Source organism: Chiroxiphia lanceolata, chromosome 8, assembly GCF_009829145.1.
Source record: "Chiroxiphia lanceolata isolate bChiLan1 chromosome 8, bChiLan1.pri, whole genome shotgun sequence".
NCBI classification, from domain to species: domain Eukaryota; kingdom Metazoa; phylum Chordata; class Aves; order Passeriformes; family Pipridae; genus Chiroxiphia; species Chiroxiphia lanceolata.
The window spans coordinates 18,829,432-18,842,972 of NC_045644.1; the positions used below are offsets into that span (position 1 = coordinate 18,829,432).

A 13,541-nucleotide genomic window follows, 5' to 3' on the forward strand; every position below is an offset into this window, starting at 1 on the left:
CAAACAATCTGAATTACTCCAACAAATTCTGATCCAACAGGTCAGTTAAGCATATATACTGTTGTGAAGTATTTGTGTAGTCTCTCATGGTTTAAACTAAGCTTTTAAATGCTTTTCTGTACTGGAACCAGGAAATTAAGTTCAGGTAAAATCAGAATTCATTTCACAGAGAATTTCTGTCAGAAGAATCACCTTATTGAAAATGGCAATGATGAAGTCACACCTTCAGCTGTGACTTCCCTGATATGACAGCAGTTAAAACTGTGCTGATCTGAAGGTCATTATATAGCAAGGGTTAGAGAGAAAAGTAGAATTTTGTTAGACCAAGAGATAGCAGCAGAAAACAGACTTTCAGACAGACTCAAAAAATCTTAACAGAAGGGACGTCTGGAGGTTACTTAGGCCAGCCTTCTGTTTGGAGCAGAGGTTGCACAAAACCCAGACTAACCTAGTCATCTTGAAAACCTCTGAAGACTGAGATCACCTCTGCTCTGTATGTATCTGTCGCACTGCTGCACCATCCTTCTGGTGAAAAAGTTTTTCTGGGCTCCAATCTGAGTTTCTAAGCTCCAAACTTAGGGGCACGGCTTTTTTGTTTTGGTATCCGTACTACCAAGTGTTTGGTTTAACACTCTGAAAATGTCCTTTAACTAATTGTGGGTTGCTATTAGATTCCCCCATTAGCCCCTTTGCCAGATTAAGCAAGTCTGTCTCCCTTAACCCTTCCTGGTAGGACATGTGCCCTAGTCCTCAACAGTCTGAGGAGCCCTTATCCAGATGTGAGACAGATTTCAAGCCAAGTACAATTTGGGAACAATTCATTTATATTTACCTTAATTTTATCCAGCTGTAAGACAAGCTGCAGTGTCATTGCCATTCTATTTCAGATTGGAAAACATCCACTAGATCTTGTATGGAGCAGAAACAAATAATTCAAAGTCTCTGATCTGCCCTGAGGTGTCTCCAGTAGATATTGTAAAGGCTGAAAGATTTCTCTCTGCCTCATTAATAAAGGTATTATCTAGGCTCAAAATTAAGATAATCACTGGTTATCCATATAACCAGTATCCATCTTATAGTTAATTTAGTTCCCTGTGAAAAGCAAATGAGATGTAATACTCATGTGTTTCCTTACTTTTCAGCCAAACCTAAAGAAATTGCTCCATTCCTTATCTCTCAGCATTAGATAATCCCTGAACTAAATTATTATTTTTTCTCAAAGATATCTTTGAACTTCCAGTTGTTTCCATAGCCACTCTAGAACACCGGTACAGCTTTTTCCGTCCTGCCCCATCAGCTTACATGATACTAGAGAGGCCATCTCAAAAGAAGAACAGGGGAATTCTGCCTTCATGGTTTGAATGTTTCTTGCTGTATCTCCTAAGACTGCAGTAAAATCTCTGGTTACTGGCAGCTGAAAGGCCAGTGGCCTTTTTGACCTCGAAAACAAGCTGAAAAAACATCAAGAGGTTTCAACTGGTGATCACTCAGCCTGTAAGCAAGGCTCATATCAAACTGAAATTCCTTCTGGTCATTAGATACTTGAAAAGTTGTCAATTTATGTCCAATCTTCTTCAGCAGAATTCCCACAATTCCTGTATCCATAACCATTCTAACTTGCCTTGCAGAAGAAATGTTACTGCAGTTATCGATCTCAAAATGCACATCATGGTCCTTCCTTGTTTCTTTGGGCTGTTTTCCATCAACTCCATTTTATACCATATGAGAGTAGTTTGTAACCAAAATTGCAATCTAAATAAACTGAACATAGAGTTCAATGGTACCAAAGTCCAGGGTGATTAGATCTTGGGCTTTGATCCAGATGCATCTTGCTGATAAGTAAAGAAGAGAGAATATATCAATCAGCTAGTTACAACAAGTCCTTGGCCTGTATATGGAAGCAGAAGATGAGGAGGAGGAAAAAAGGATATACCGTTTGATAATTGGTAGGTGACAGCATGCTGTGTGTGCAGCCTGGGGAAACAGAGATCCATTCAATCCGCCTCACAACAGACTCAGTAACTTCACTGGCCCACGCACTCTTCCGTCTCAAGCACCCAACATGTTTCATAGCCTCCAGTCATCAGCCTTGGCGCCAACAGATGAATCATATCTCCTGTGAGTGTCCCTGCTGCAGTAACTTCTTACATCCTCTGCACTTAGATAGCACTTGCCAATCCCAGATCTCAAAACACTGCATTAATGTGGATGGGATTAAATATCTTGCATGTAGCCATGGGAAATCAACCAGCATTAAGATTAGAGACCACACCTCCTCACTTTCCTTAAGTTTTCTGATCCCTAGGTCACAGCACCTTCCTTCATTATGTGTGCTTAACAGTCAATGGTAAGCACTTGTGATAGGCAGAAGAGTTTTTCCACATTCCAGAAAGGCAGCAGATAATTAACAGGCACATTTATTTTTAGATTTATGTTAGAGTCAGATAGTAGCAGTTCTCTAGCACTTGGTTAGCCAAGTGATTTCTATTTTCCAGGTTAGTACTCTATAATAGACTACCATTGTGGATTTGACCAAGCAGAGGGATATAACCATGGGAACGATGGTTTCCACCATCTGGTACAGACCTTGTATATCACGGTCATTGGTATCTCAAGCCATCAGGGATGCCCCTCTTGATTCAGATCAGTCATTCATAAAAGCCTTATTGCCTACTGCCCAGAAGCCTGCTAAATTGGGCCATCTTTAGCCTAGCTCTGGAATAAGATAACCAGCAACATCCACACCCTACCTAAGGGAAAGGGAGGGACAGCACAGCACAGTAGGGCACAGTCCCCACAGTACTTGAACGAAGTAAGGATAAAAGACTTAGAAATAGCCAGATGCAATCAGGAATCCAGATCATAAAACACATTCATGATGATAAAGAAGCAGGTCTGGGGTCAAGCCAGGAAAATAATCCACAGCTGAGAGTAAGAATTAGGTAGGATAAAGATTACTACTATCAGACCCAATCCTTCCATTACTAGCTAGATCCACAGCAACAAGGCAAATGTAAGGTCAAGCTGAGAATTTGATCTATAGATCACAATCCAAACTCACACATCACTACAGTTGCACTAAGAAACAGTACTCCTGTGAGACAGCTGAGACTAGATGTGAAGCCCAAGCCTGGGCTTAAATGGAGATCCTGGACCTATGGGCAGAGGCTGTGGGTGTTGGCCATGTGGGGTGTGTCAGGGCTGTTAAGGCTATTAGTGTACTTCAGGGCCACAACATAAGTTTCTGTAGTCTTTGTAGAGTGTGCTTAGGTGCAAGAACATCACTGCTGCTTGTTATGACTCTGTTGTAACTCCTTCTGCACCTCTACTCCAGAATTTTTCTGGTATCATAACTCTAGGCTTCAATAGCAAGGACACAGATGAGTTGTGGTCTACAGCAGCAGGTAGGCATTATTAAGAACTGCTGGTGTAAGGACTCAATGTGAGGGTCAGTATACAACTTCAGGAACTCTCAAGCTGCAGAACGTGCCCAGGTGCCTCTTCTGGCATTTCTGACTGAATTCTCTAATCAGGGTATTTCAAACTCTCTTCAAGGATACCTTTGCTGGGTGAGAGCAGAAGAGAATTGGTGTCACAGAACTGTAACTGTTTTTCTCAGTTCTACCACTCCTGTAATCACCACAGACTACTCAAAGCTGTGTTACCTTTTACATGGGGGCTTTTTATATAGAAGGGTATATATTCAAAACACCTCTTTGCAGGCTGATGGTTTGACTTCATGATCTTGGAGGTTGTATTCAACCTTAACAATGATTCTATGATTTTATGTGTGTTGAAGGGGCAGATGACAGATGCATGTAAAGAATTGACTTGGGCTACAAATAAGTTGCACTCCCAGCCCTGTTCCATGGGTAGGGCCCCTGTGGGATGTGATTCTGCAGTGTTGATACAGCTGAGGAACTCGCCCCCTGAGAAACTACCTGTGGGATGGAAAGGGGCTGTGAAACTCACAGGAGAATTAATGTAAATACAAACTATTGAGATATCTTGTCCAAATTATCCTGCTCAGTTTAAGCAGTTCAGTACACAAGCTTCAGGAATTAAACATTCCCATAAGTCTGGCTCCTTCTAGACATTTGTTAGTCTACCTTTCTACTGGATCTACTTTCAGTGTTTCTTTCAGGAAGTATTTATTTAAATTGTCAGACCAAAGCATTGCAGCCAGTATGGAACCACTTGCTTTTTTTTTATCTCTCAGCTGGCTTGTTTGGTTTGGGTTTTTTCTCTGACAAAAAATTTGCTTTCCCCAAATAGTGTATTTGAGAAATTCAGAGGTGAACTTCAAACCAGTGCTCAAATTGGGGGAAAAATTCAGAAATTTCCAAGTCTTAAAAAATCATTTAAATTATGTTTGAAAATTGCTTTAAAAAGGCTGAAAATGTTTAAGTCAAAGCAAAACATTTTTAACAGGATCAGACTGAATATTTCTGTTTACATTGAGAATTTTTTATTTAAAAAAAACCTTAAAAGTTAGAATTTATGTTGAACTTGGCTGTTATTTGTTTGAATGTTTTCATTTTACCCAATTATTTATACAGGTCACGTTATATAATGTCTTTTCCCTGAAGGGAAATCAAGTTTTCATGGGAAGTGACTTTGCAGGATGAAGTGTTCCATGCTTCCCATGAGGTTAAAAGTTCATTTAATTTTATCCCTTGTCACGTTTACTGTACACACCTTTTGACTTCCTGCTCAAATTGCAAAATGATGCATATAAACAGCATCAAAGCACATAAGAAATGCTAAAAATATGGAGAAAGACTTCTATTAAGTAGTTGGTAGGAATGACTTTTTTATCCAGGGTTTGAGGTTGGGTAGAAAGGCAGAAATGTAACTTCCTTCTGCTGATGCTGTTGCTGGTTATCCACAGTATCAGGATGCTTTCTAAGTTTGTTGGCCAAGGGATTATCAGTTAGCTAGTCATCACTCTGCTGAAACCCAGCTAATACAGATGATTAGTGGGAAAATAACTGCAAGAGCCTGTGTATTTGAAACAGAGACAGTGGTTCGGATCCCACTTCTATCCTCATAAGTGTGTAAATCTGAGTTCGTGACACCATGAACTCAAAGATTTACACTTATAAGCAGCTGGTTCCACTGGCAGCTAAAGGTCCAAAATATCTTAGCCATTGCTGCAGTCTGCACATTGAGAAGTACAACCTCTAAGAAGAGCCAGAGAACCTCTTCCAGTATTGAAGATACAACTTCATGGCCAGTATTCATATCCAGGATATGATAGATCATGGCAGAGGAGAAAGCTGCCAATCTCAGATGCCTTTTTTCAGTATACCTCAGGAATACAAACCTGCAGGATGATACTGCAGGGCATGTACATTGCTAGGGGAATATTTACCCCCTTTTTGACACTTGCAGAAGGACCTGCTCAGCAGATGGGGATGGAGAGGAAGGAGGTTGAGCAAAGAGGAGCCCAGGGTCAGGATGTGCCCATTACTCATATGCAATTATTGTGCAATTATTTATATTTTATAGATACTGTTGAATAGTATCTACCTATTTCAACAAATGCTTGTCCTTTCCTCCCCCCCCATTACTGACTTCTGGCTTTGCCTCCCCCCCGAGGGGGGTTCGGGGGGTGGGTGAGGGTGAGCTCAGCAAGCAGTACAAATAAAAATGATGGGTGCTAAAATGTAATCCTATCCTGCCAAGCTGTCGGTGCAGGCAAGAGATATTTTTCCCTCTCGCAAAGAGCAGTAGGTCGTTTCTCCCTCAGCTCACCGGAATGCCTCCCCGCGAGGGATGCAGTGCGCAGCAGGCGGCCCAGCACGCCGCTACCCTCAGGACCAGCGCACTTGGTATTTCTTATAATGCAGAAGAAATCACGACGAGTCAGGTTCAGCTCCTGATCTGATCCTTGTCGAGTCAAAGCATCTGTTGAGCGCGACCGGAGGAAGATGCAGACCGGGAGCGGGGATCCGCGCCGCTCCCTGGAAGCGGCACATTGATCATTGGCCGCGTGGCCAATTAGCGGCAGGAGCCAGGTCCAGCCCTCGTGTTGCGCTCTGGTGATCTATCGCCAATAATTACCGACACACTTAATGCCTAGTTTGGATGGGAATTAATTGGAGGCCGGATAAATAATGCATTAGGGTTTATTCAGCCCCATGTGAAGCGTCTCCCCCGAGCCAGAGCTGGAAGCGGCGAGAAGCGGCGTCTGAGCGGCGGCGGTGGCGGCGATGTGCGGGGCGGCGGCCGGGGCCGGGTGCTGATGCTGCGAGCAGCGCCCAGCCGGGAACATGCTGAGCCCCAAGATCAGGCAGGCCAGGAGAGGTGAGTGTGCCTACCCCTGCGCCTCGCGTTGTGGGGAGGGAGACCCTCTGCCGGCATCGGGAAACTTCGCGGCGGTGGCGGAGAGACCCTAGCGCTGCCCGCGGAGTGTCCCCCACCTGGGCTGCAGGGGCTGCCCGGCAGAGCGAGGCTGATACCCCGCTGGCCGAAACCAGCCCTGGGGAGTGCAGCGGGAATGAACGTTCGGGGAGAATGAAGCGCAGGAGGAGATCCTGTGCTGGTGTTCACCAGCATGGTCTGCAATTTCAGGACTGAGCAGCAGGGACAATTAAAAAAAATTGTACTCTGTCTTGGGACTCGACGGAGCCTTTTCACCCCCGTGCTGGTTGCTAATGCTGTGTTTCTAACGCTGAATTCATTATCACAGTTGGAGACAGTTGTGACAAGTTTACCTGCAGCATCTTGGAGAAGCAGTTTGCTGTAGCACGTTATTCTTCCAGGGCTGGAAGCGGGAGGTGGAGATACTCGTTCTGTGTGAGCTTGTGGGCAAGACAAAAGGGAGGAAGGAAAACATGCCCTGGGTTTGCAATAGCTGCTTTGAGCAGACCTCTGAGTGTTTTGTGCAGTGTTTGTAAAGCAATTAGCTGGGGCTGGGCACAGCCATTGTCTCCAAGTCAGGTCACCTGCAAGAGATGCTCTAGCAGGGGATGTATTGTGTGATCTTCACCAGTTGCTCGTTTGACATGGCGTTTGTTGATCATTGCTGCCACTCTCAAACTAATGAGAGTCTCAGAGGGATACATTTTCCTGCACACTGTGGAAGCAGATTAGACTAATGTCATTTAGGAGCTAAAACAAATACAGTCTGAAGAGTATGCAAAGATTAGGGTATTCTTCAGCCATGCCACCATTATAAAATAGGAAAAGCGTCACTGCTTCTAGCTACTGTGATTCTGAGACGGGTACTTTCAGCTAAATGTCACTTGGCTTCATATATATTAAAGCAGTATTACACGATGAACAGTCCTTAAAATACCAACAGCCCATTAAACAGCTGTTGGCATCTTGGAAGGAAGAAGCTTCTTGCCATCTGCAGGTGTCAGGATCGGATATGTACTACCACACCCTCAATAAAGTCATAAGTACTTATTTCTTAGTTACACAATTTTGTAGAAATTCATTAAGTCTTTTGTAGATGCTGCCTCTTTGCCATCCCCCTTCTAAGGGGTGTCTAATCTCCTTTTAATACATGTGTTATCCAGCATTCCTGTTTGCTGTTATAGCTCTGATGAGACAAGCTAGATGTTGCTTGTGGAGTCGTACAGGAATTCTGTATCAGAGCAAGGAACACAGGCTTTCAGAACAACATGCTTGCCATTCTTCCACTCTCTTCAATCATCTGGAAGAGACTTAAGTTGAGCATTAACAAATATTGAAATCTGGTTATGGGATTGTAGATACCTATGGGCTACTGATGCTTGGGGGACAAACTGTAGTGTAACTTTGTGACTCAATTTATAGGGCCATGTGTCGTTCTCTCTGGGTTTGTTCTGTTGGGTTCATTAACTGTGAATGAATTTAGAACTTGTGAAAAGAGCTGATATGATGGGTTTTGAAACTTTGAAACTTTTGAAACTACTTTTGCAATGCTGTGGCAAAGCACTGGTAACCTCTGGCAAAGGTTACCAAGTAGGACCTAATCCTGAAAGGTTCTTCTATAGCTCTTGTTCACAGGAACTGTAATCAGGTGGTGCTGAAGATGCTGAATGCTTCTTGAAGGTAAGAGTCCCACCCTGCAAGACTAAGGTGAATGTGAAATGGTAGTTCATGCTCCCTGGTGTCTCAGTTGGGATTGTTAATGAAGGTTCAGGTAATAAACGGTGGATGAGCAAAATATTCAGAAGGCTGCAAGAATGTGCTGTGTACAGTGAGGGCAGGAGATCTGCTGCCAGTTGCTGCATGAGCTTGGCTGACTTCTCAGAGTAGTGACTGTCAGCTCTGCCATTGAGGACTTAGTTGTGTAAGGGAGGCAGTGTGAATTCTCTGAGCAGACAGAATGAAGAGAAGGGAAAAGGAAGGATACTCTGGGTACAAGCCTGTGAATTCACTTCAGTGTGACAGGAAGCAGCAGTTAAGCTGAACCTAGGGATGTATTTGTAGAGTCCTTGAGGTTGAAACCCCTCTGTGTGGCTAGATAACTCCGCTTCAGGCTGCAAATAGGAATGTTTCACTGATGTCTCTTTTATTTCCAATTCTCTGCTACAAATGTACCTTTAAACCTTCAATTGTGACATCTGATGCTGTCATTTTTGTTTGACTTGTGGACTGTCCTTAAGAAAGCTCTTGGGTTTAAAGACATTCAGCCTTTTGAAAATGCTGAGTCTGGACTTGAGCTTGACATCCGGTGTGTAGTTCTTAATATCTGTGAAAGGTATGGTAGAGAACAAAGATAATTTGCCTTATTAAAAGTAAATGTCAAGTATAACACAGTCCTTGCTGTTCCATCATCAACCTCACATCCGTAACTCAGAAATATGTGTATAGAGGTACATTGTGTTTTCATAAGACCTAGGAAGGTGTAAAATCTCACAGATTGAAAATCTTAATGAGTATAAATTGTCCGCTGGAAAATCATTCATCCTGGGTAGGCCTGAATGGATTTTGCATTATTTTTTCATCTAGTGGTTTATGTACAGCAACTGGAGGAGTACAGGAGCCTGAAATAAGTGACTGCAATGGAAAATATCTATTTTCACATTCTTATTAGGTGATGGAGCATAGAAATACTGCTTTGCAGAGTGGAAGCAAGAAAACTTTCAGTATGGAGAGGAGGGAGAGCAGTTTTCAGACTACATCCTTCAGTCTCAAGGAATGCATTTTTGTTTCATTGTTTTTAAGAGATTAAAAAAATGAAACAAAGCATTTTTTCTTTGGGTTGAAAAGTCTCAAACAGAGTATACCTTCCCAGGTGTATTTAAATGTGCTAGGAAATGGAAGCTGGACTGAGTAGAAGCTTATGCATTTGTATTTTGATGAGTGATGTGATGGAATTGCCCTCTATAGAAAGCAAGTCTGCTGGCATGAGAGATTCTTTACAATAGTCTTTGTCTTCAGGACAGTCTGTCTCAGCTGTAGAGAACCTTCTCTCCTTACTGAGACTTCGTATGACTGGGTACCAGTGACCTATTATTTCTGTTTGTGGTATGCTCACACATATATTACAGTATGTTGAAAATTTTCTTCACAGTCATAAGAACTAAACTTTTGTTTGCCTGTTTTAATTAAAATGTAGAGCCTGGAAAAAGTGATAGGAGACATTTTGGCTAGTTAGCCTCCTGCAAGTGTACTGGTAATCTTCACATACCTGTAGTAGAACAGAGATATTTCCCTCTCTCTTTTTTCCTCCTCTGAAACTTTTCATAATTCAATTTTAATGAAAAGTGGGCTTTAGCATACTTAATGTGTTTCTAAGGCTGGTGTATAGTAATGCTGCCAGGAGGGACTTCAGGGGGTAAAGTACTAGTATAGCCCTCTGGGAGTGTGCACATTTACAATGTAAGCTTCACATGCTTGCAGTGAGCACAGCTAGGTTTTAATATTCAGTGCCTTTGCAATGGTGTCATTGTATTTTTAATGAAAGTTCCGTGTCTTTGATTACAAGAGCATGAATACCCTATATTTAGGTTGCTTTCTTATGGCAGTAAGGATACGTGATTGCACGATTTCTCTATCAATTTCTGTCCTAAGAATTTTTATGTTGCTCGGCTAAACTGAATCTTATTTAAAAGAACTAAAGGAGTCTGAAAACAAGATTTGGCTCCTATAAATTCAAAGAAAATTGGTGGCAGGACAGAGGAAATATAACCATATGTACACCTAGGGAGAACTGTCACTTAGTACTCAAGAGGAATATATGTTCTGAAAGATAATGCCCAACTGACCATCCTAAAGACACATATTGGTTGTCCTGTGAGAGCACACATATATTCAAGGCAGACAAACAGCTAAGGGATATAGGAGTGTGTGGGGTTGTTGGGGATGTAGAAAGAACTGGGTATTTGAGCAAGATGAAGAGACAGCCTTATGCAAGAGGAAGGACCATGCAGAAGAACTGGGGTTGGTGTGTGTCGTGGTTTAACCCCAGCCAGCAGCCAAGTGCCACATGGCCCCTTGCTCACTCTCCCACCAGCAGAATCAGAAAGACAACTGGAAGAGTAAAAGCTGGAAAACTGTGTTCAGAACAAATCCAAAATGCAGCCATGTAGCCGCTGAGTAGAAAGTTAACTCTACTCCAGCCAGAACCAGCACAGTGTCGTAGAAGACTACAGACAGTAATCAGTGAAAATCCAGACTACCTTAATTCTGCAGACTGAAAGCATATTATTTAATACAAATCCAAGTGACAGTCATGTCACAGTAGTATACTTTGTAATCTACATGAGCACTTCAGGGTTAGAAGTGAGTTTTTGAAACAAATCTATTTCTAGTCACTTACTGCACTCTGATTGTGTCATGAAGCAGTCTCAGAATAAACAAACAAAGTAGTATTCCTTTTGGATTAAACTAGGTGACAAGATAATTTCAGGAGTGCACCTAATGCTTTCCAGCAACTAGTGTGTGTTCCAGTCCATAGGATCAGAATAGAACTAGTCCAAAACAGAGTCTCTTGTAATGCATATGTGGACATTGGTTCCCTGCCATTAATGAACAGATCCACTCCTAATTTAGACATCTTTGAAGTTGTCAGAGTCACAAGAGTTTGTGTTCAGAACTGATAATTTTATGTTAATCCATTACTTAGGTGGCCAACGATTTACTACCATAGTATCTCAAAGCTTAATAATTCAAAGCATATTTGCCTTTGCATGTGTCACATTTCACAGGTAACATTTATTTTCCATGGATTAGGGCAAAACCCTAGGCCACACGTGAAGTCCAAGGCAGAACTAGGACTTGAAACTTGTTTCCCAAAGCGTAGCGTATGTGAAAAAATATTATCCTTCCATCTTATTAAACAGTTTTTCACTGGCCATGTTTTGTTCTTGCAACGCATCTGACTCCATAAAAACTCACCAGTTAAGAACAGTCTAGACATATAAATGCAACCTTCAGCTTTATTTCTTGAGTAAATGGAGGGTGTCAGCATAATAGGATGAATATACCAGTATGAAATTGTGGGGGATGCCTCAAGGAACATTTTTTTCTGTACCAGAAACATTGGGTCATCCCTCTAGAGATTTCTTGTATAACGAAAATGACATTATTAATCACTTCTTCAAGACAGTCTCAATCACAGCAGAAGGCTATCAACCAGTCATGGCTTTTGGGAGTTCTCATCTCTCCTGAGTTTTCCAGGCTCAGGAATAAGCTTTGAAAATGATGATTAATGACATCTAAGGGAATGTGAATTAGGCATTTTTAGACCAGTGAAGGTGACCTCTCACTCTATTAGAAGGTTCTGCTTGTTCAAATTTATATTTGGCCTGGCTAGTTAATAATTCTAAATCATCTTCAATGCACTTCAGGTTCTAGGAGTTGGGTCTCATGTAAGAAGAAACCCCAGAACCACAGTAGCAGACACAGGTAACAGGACAATCAGTACAAGATGCACAGCTGAGATGAGGCTCAGCAAGGAAACAAAAAACAGTGGTTAAAGGCGATTTCAATGAGAGACTAAAAGAAATAGTTTGCTACTCTGTCTGTTAAAAGGGACATGGCAGACTGAAAAATTAGAAACAGTGAAATAAATGCATTTCATAGAGACACGGAGTTAACCTAACAGTCCTGAGTGTACTCAGTCTTCTCTGTTTACCAAGGCATCAGCCCTCAAGCTTCTGGCTGCTCTCCAAGTCCTCCACAGAGAGGAGGCAATCCTGCTGCCCTGTGCCCAACAGGAGTTCGCTGTCATGTTTCTATATTCTCCTGGTATTAGAGGGAAACTGGTGGCACCTTTCTCCTTGACTCCTGCAGAGGCCAGCACCGTGCTGCTGGAGCAAGTCCTGGCCCTCAGGGACTGTACAGTGTAGGCAGCTCCTCAGGCTGTGTTCCCTTCCAAATGACGCTGAGTGAAAGAGCCCTCCTTTCACTGGTGAATGAAAGGCAGAGAAGGGCAACTCTCTCATATGTCTATTCCTCCTCACCAAATCACAGCTTAGCACCTGCAGCCTCTTAGCTCTATGCAGAGGAGCACGGGAGCCTCCACAGCCCCATGCTGCAGCTCTGGTTTGAGGAGCTGATGCTGTACACAGCTATCCCAGAACACGTGGGAGGCCAGCACCTTGGCACCTTCAGCTTACCAGGCAAATAATAACACCCGGTTTCTTACTCCTGGAACCAAAGTAAACAGCCCTAAAGCTGTGAACTCCTCCAAACGCTTCCCTCAGCTCTCAGAGCCCACCAACATTGCTGGGAGCACACCAGGCTCCAGGGCAGGGAGCAGTCAGTGTGACTAGCTGCAGCTGGCATGGCAGAGCCACCGTTAAGGAGGAGCACCTGTGAGGGGGAAGTTCACTACCCCGCATCCTTAAATGAGTGATTCTTTAAGGTAGGAGAGGCAATTTCAGGAGCTGTTCTCTGAAAAGGTATGTGGGTAAAAGGCTAGGATGATGTGGTGGTAAATAGGCTTTGGTTTATGTTTCAGTTTGTGAGCTGGTGGAGGAAGGAGTCTATTGAGACACTGTGGAGGAGAAGGTGGCAGTAGCCCTGGGGCAACATGAATCTGGGTTTTATCTTTTTGCTTTGGAGTAACTCAGATGAAGCTGGTGAATTGAGTTTAAAATCCTAAGGCAACAGTACAAGGGCTGTGGAGGGAAGCACTGGGTCTGGAGCTCGTGCACTGGTGAATTAACTGCCCTGGAGGCAGTGTGAAGAAACAGGACCAGACTAAAAGTAAAGTGTAGGGGGCAAGTAAACCAGGAGGATCTGGGTGTTCCTTCTCACCATGTGCTGCCCGAGGGAGGTGAATGAAGCAGGGAGTTACTTCTGCTCCTTGGTACCAGGCCAGGCTCCTAGCACTGTGCTGCTTTGGTGCAGGGGTGCATGGCAGTGAGCTGCATTATGAGCTCTGTGGTGTAATTTCTTTGTCTCTGTTGTTTTGATACAGAAGGAGTCAAGAAAGTGATGTTTGTGGGATTCCTCCAGAGACAGGTTCACATTCCCACTCTTATTTTGTGGTATGTCCCATGGAGAAGCACATGATTTGTTCAAAGGTGTAATCTTCCCGTTGCTGTAGAGATGCCCCTCTCAAACTGGTTTCATGGTTTGTGCTGGAGTAA

General features: G+C 43.1%; 1 protein-coding gene across 3 annotated transcripts in view; it reads left to right on the top strand.

The window, feature by feature from the left end:
* Nucleotides 1-5,771: 5,771 nt before the first annotated feature.
* Nucleotides 5,772-13,541, top strand: part of ARHGAP22 (Rho GTPase activating protein 22) — a 145,693-nt gene continuing 137,923 nt past the window's right edge. The window contains exon 1 of one of the 3 annotated variants that reach the window (XM_032695362.1): nucleotides 5,772-6,309. In XM_032695362.1, the coding sequence (XP_032551253.1) occupies nucleotides 6,276-6,309 (34 nt within the window). In that variant the 5' untranslated portion in view covers nucleotides 5,772-6,275. The remainder of the gene's footprint in view (nucleotides 6,310-13,541) is intronic. The other 2 variants (XM_032695360.1, XM_032695361.1) reach the window with 2 other exon arrangements.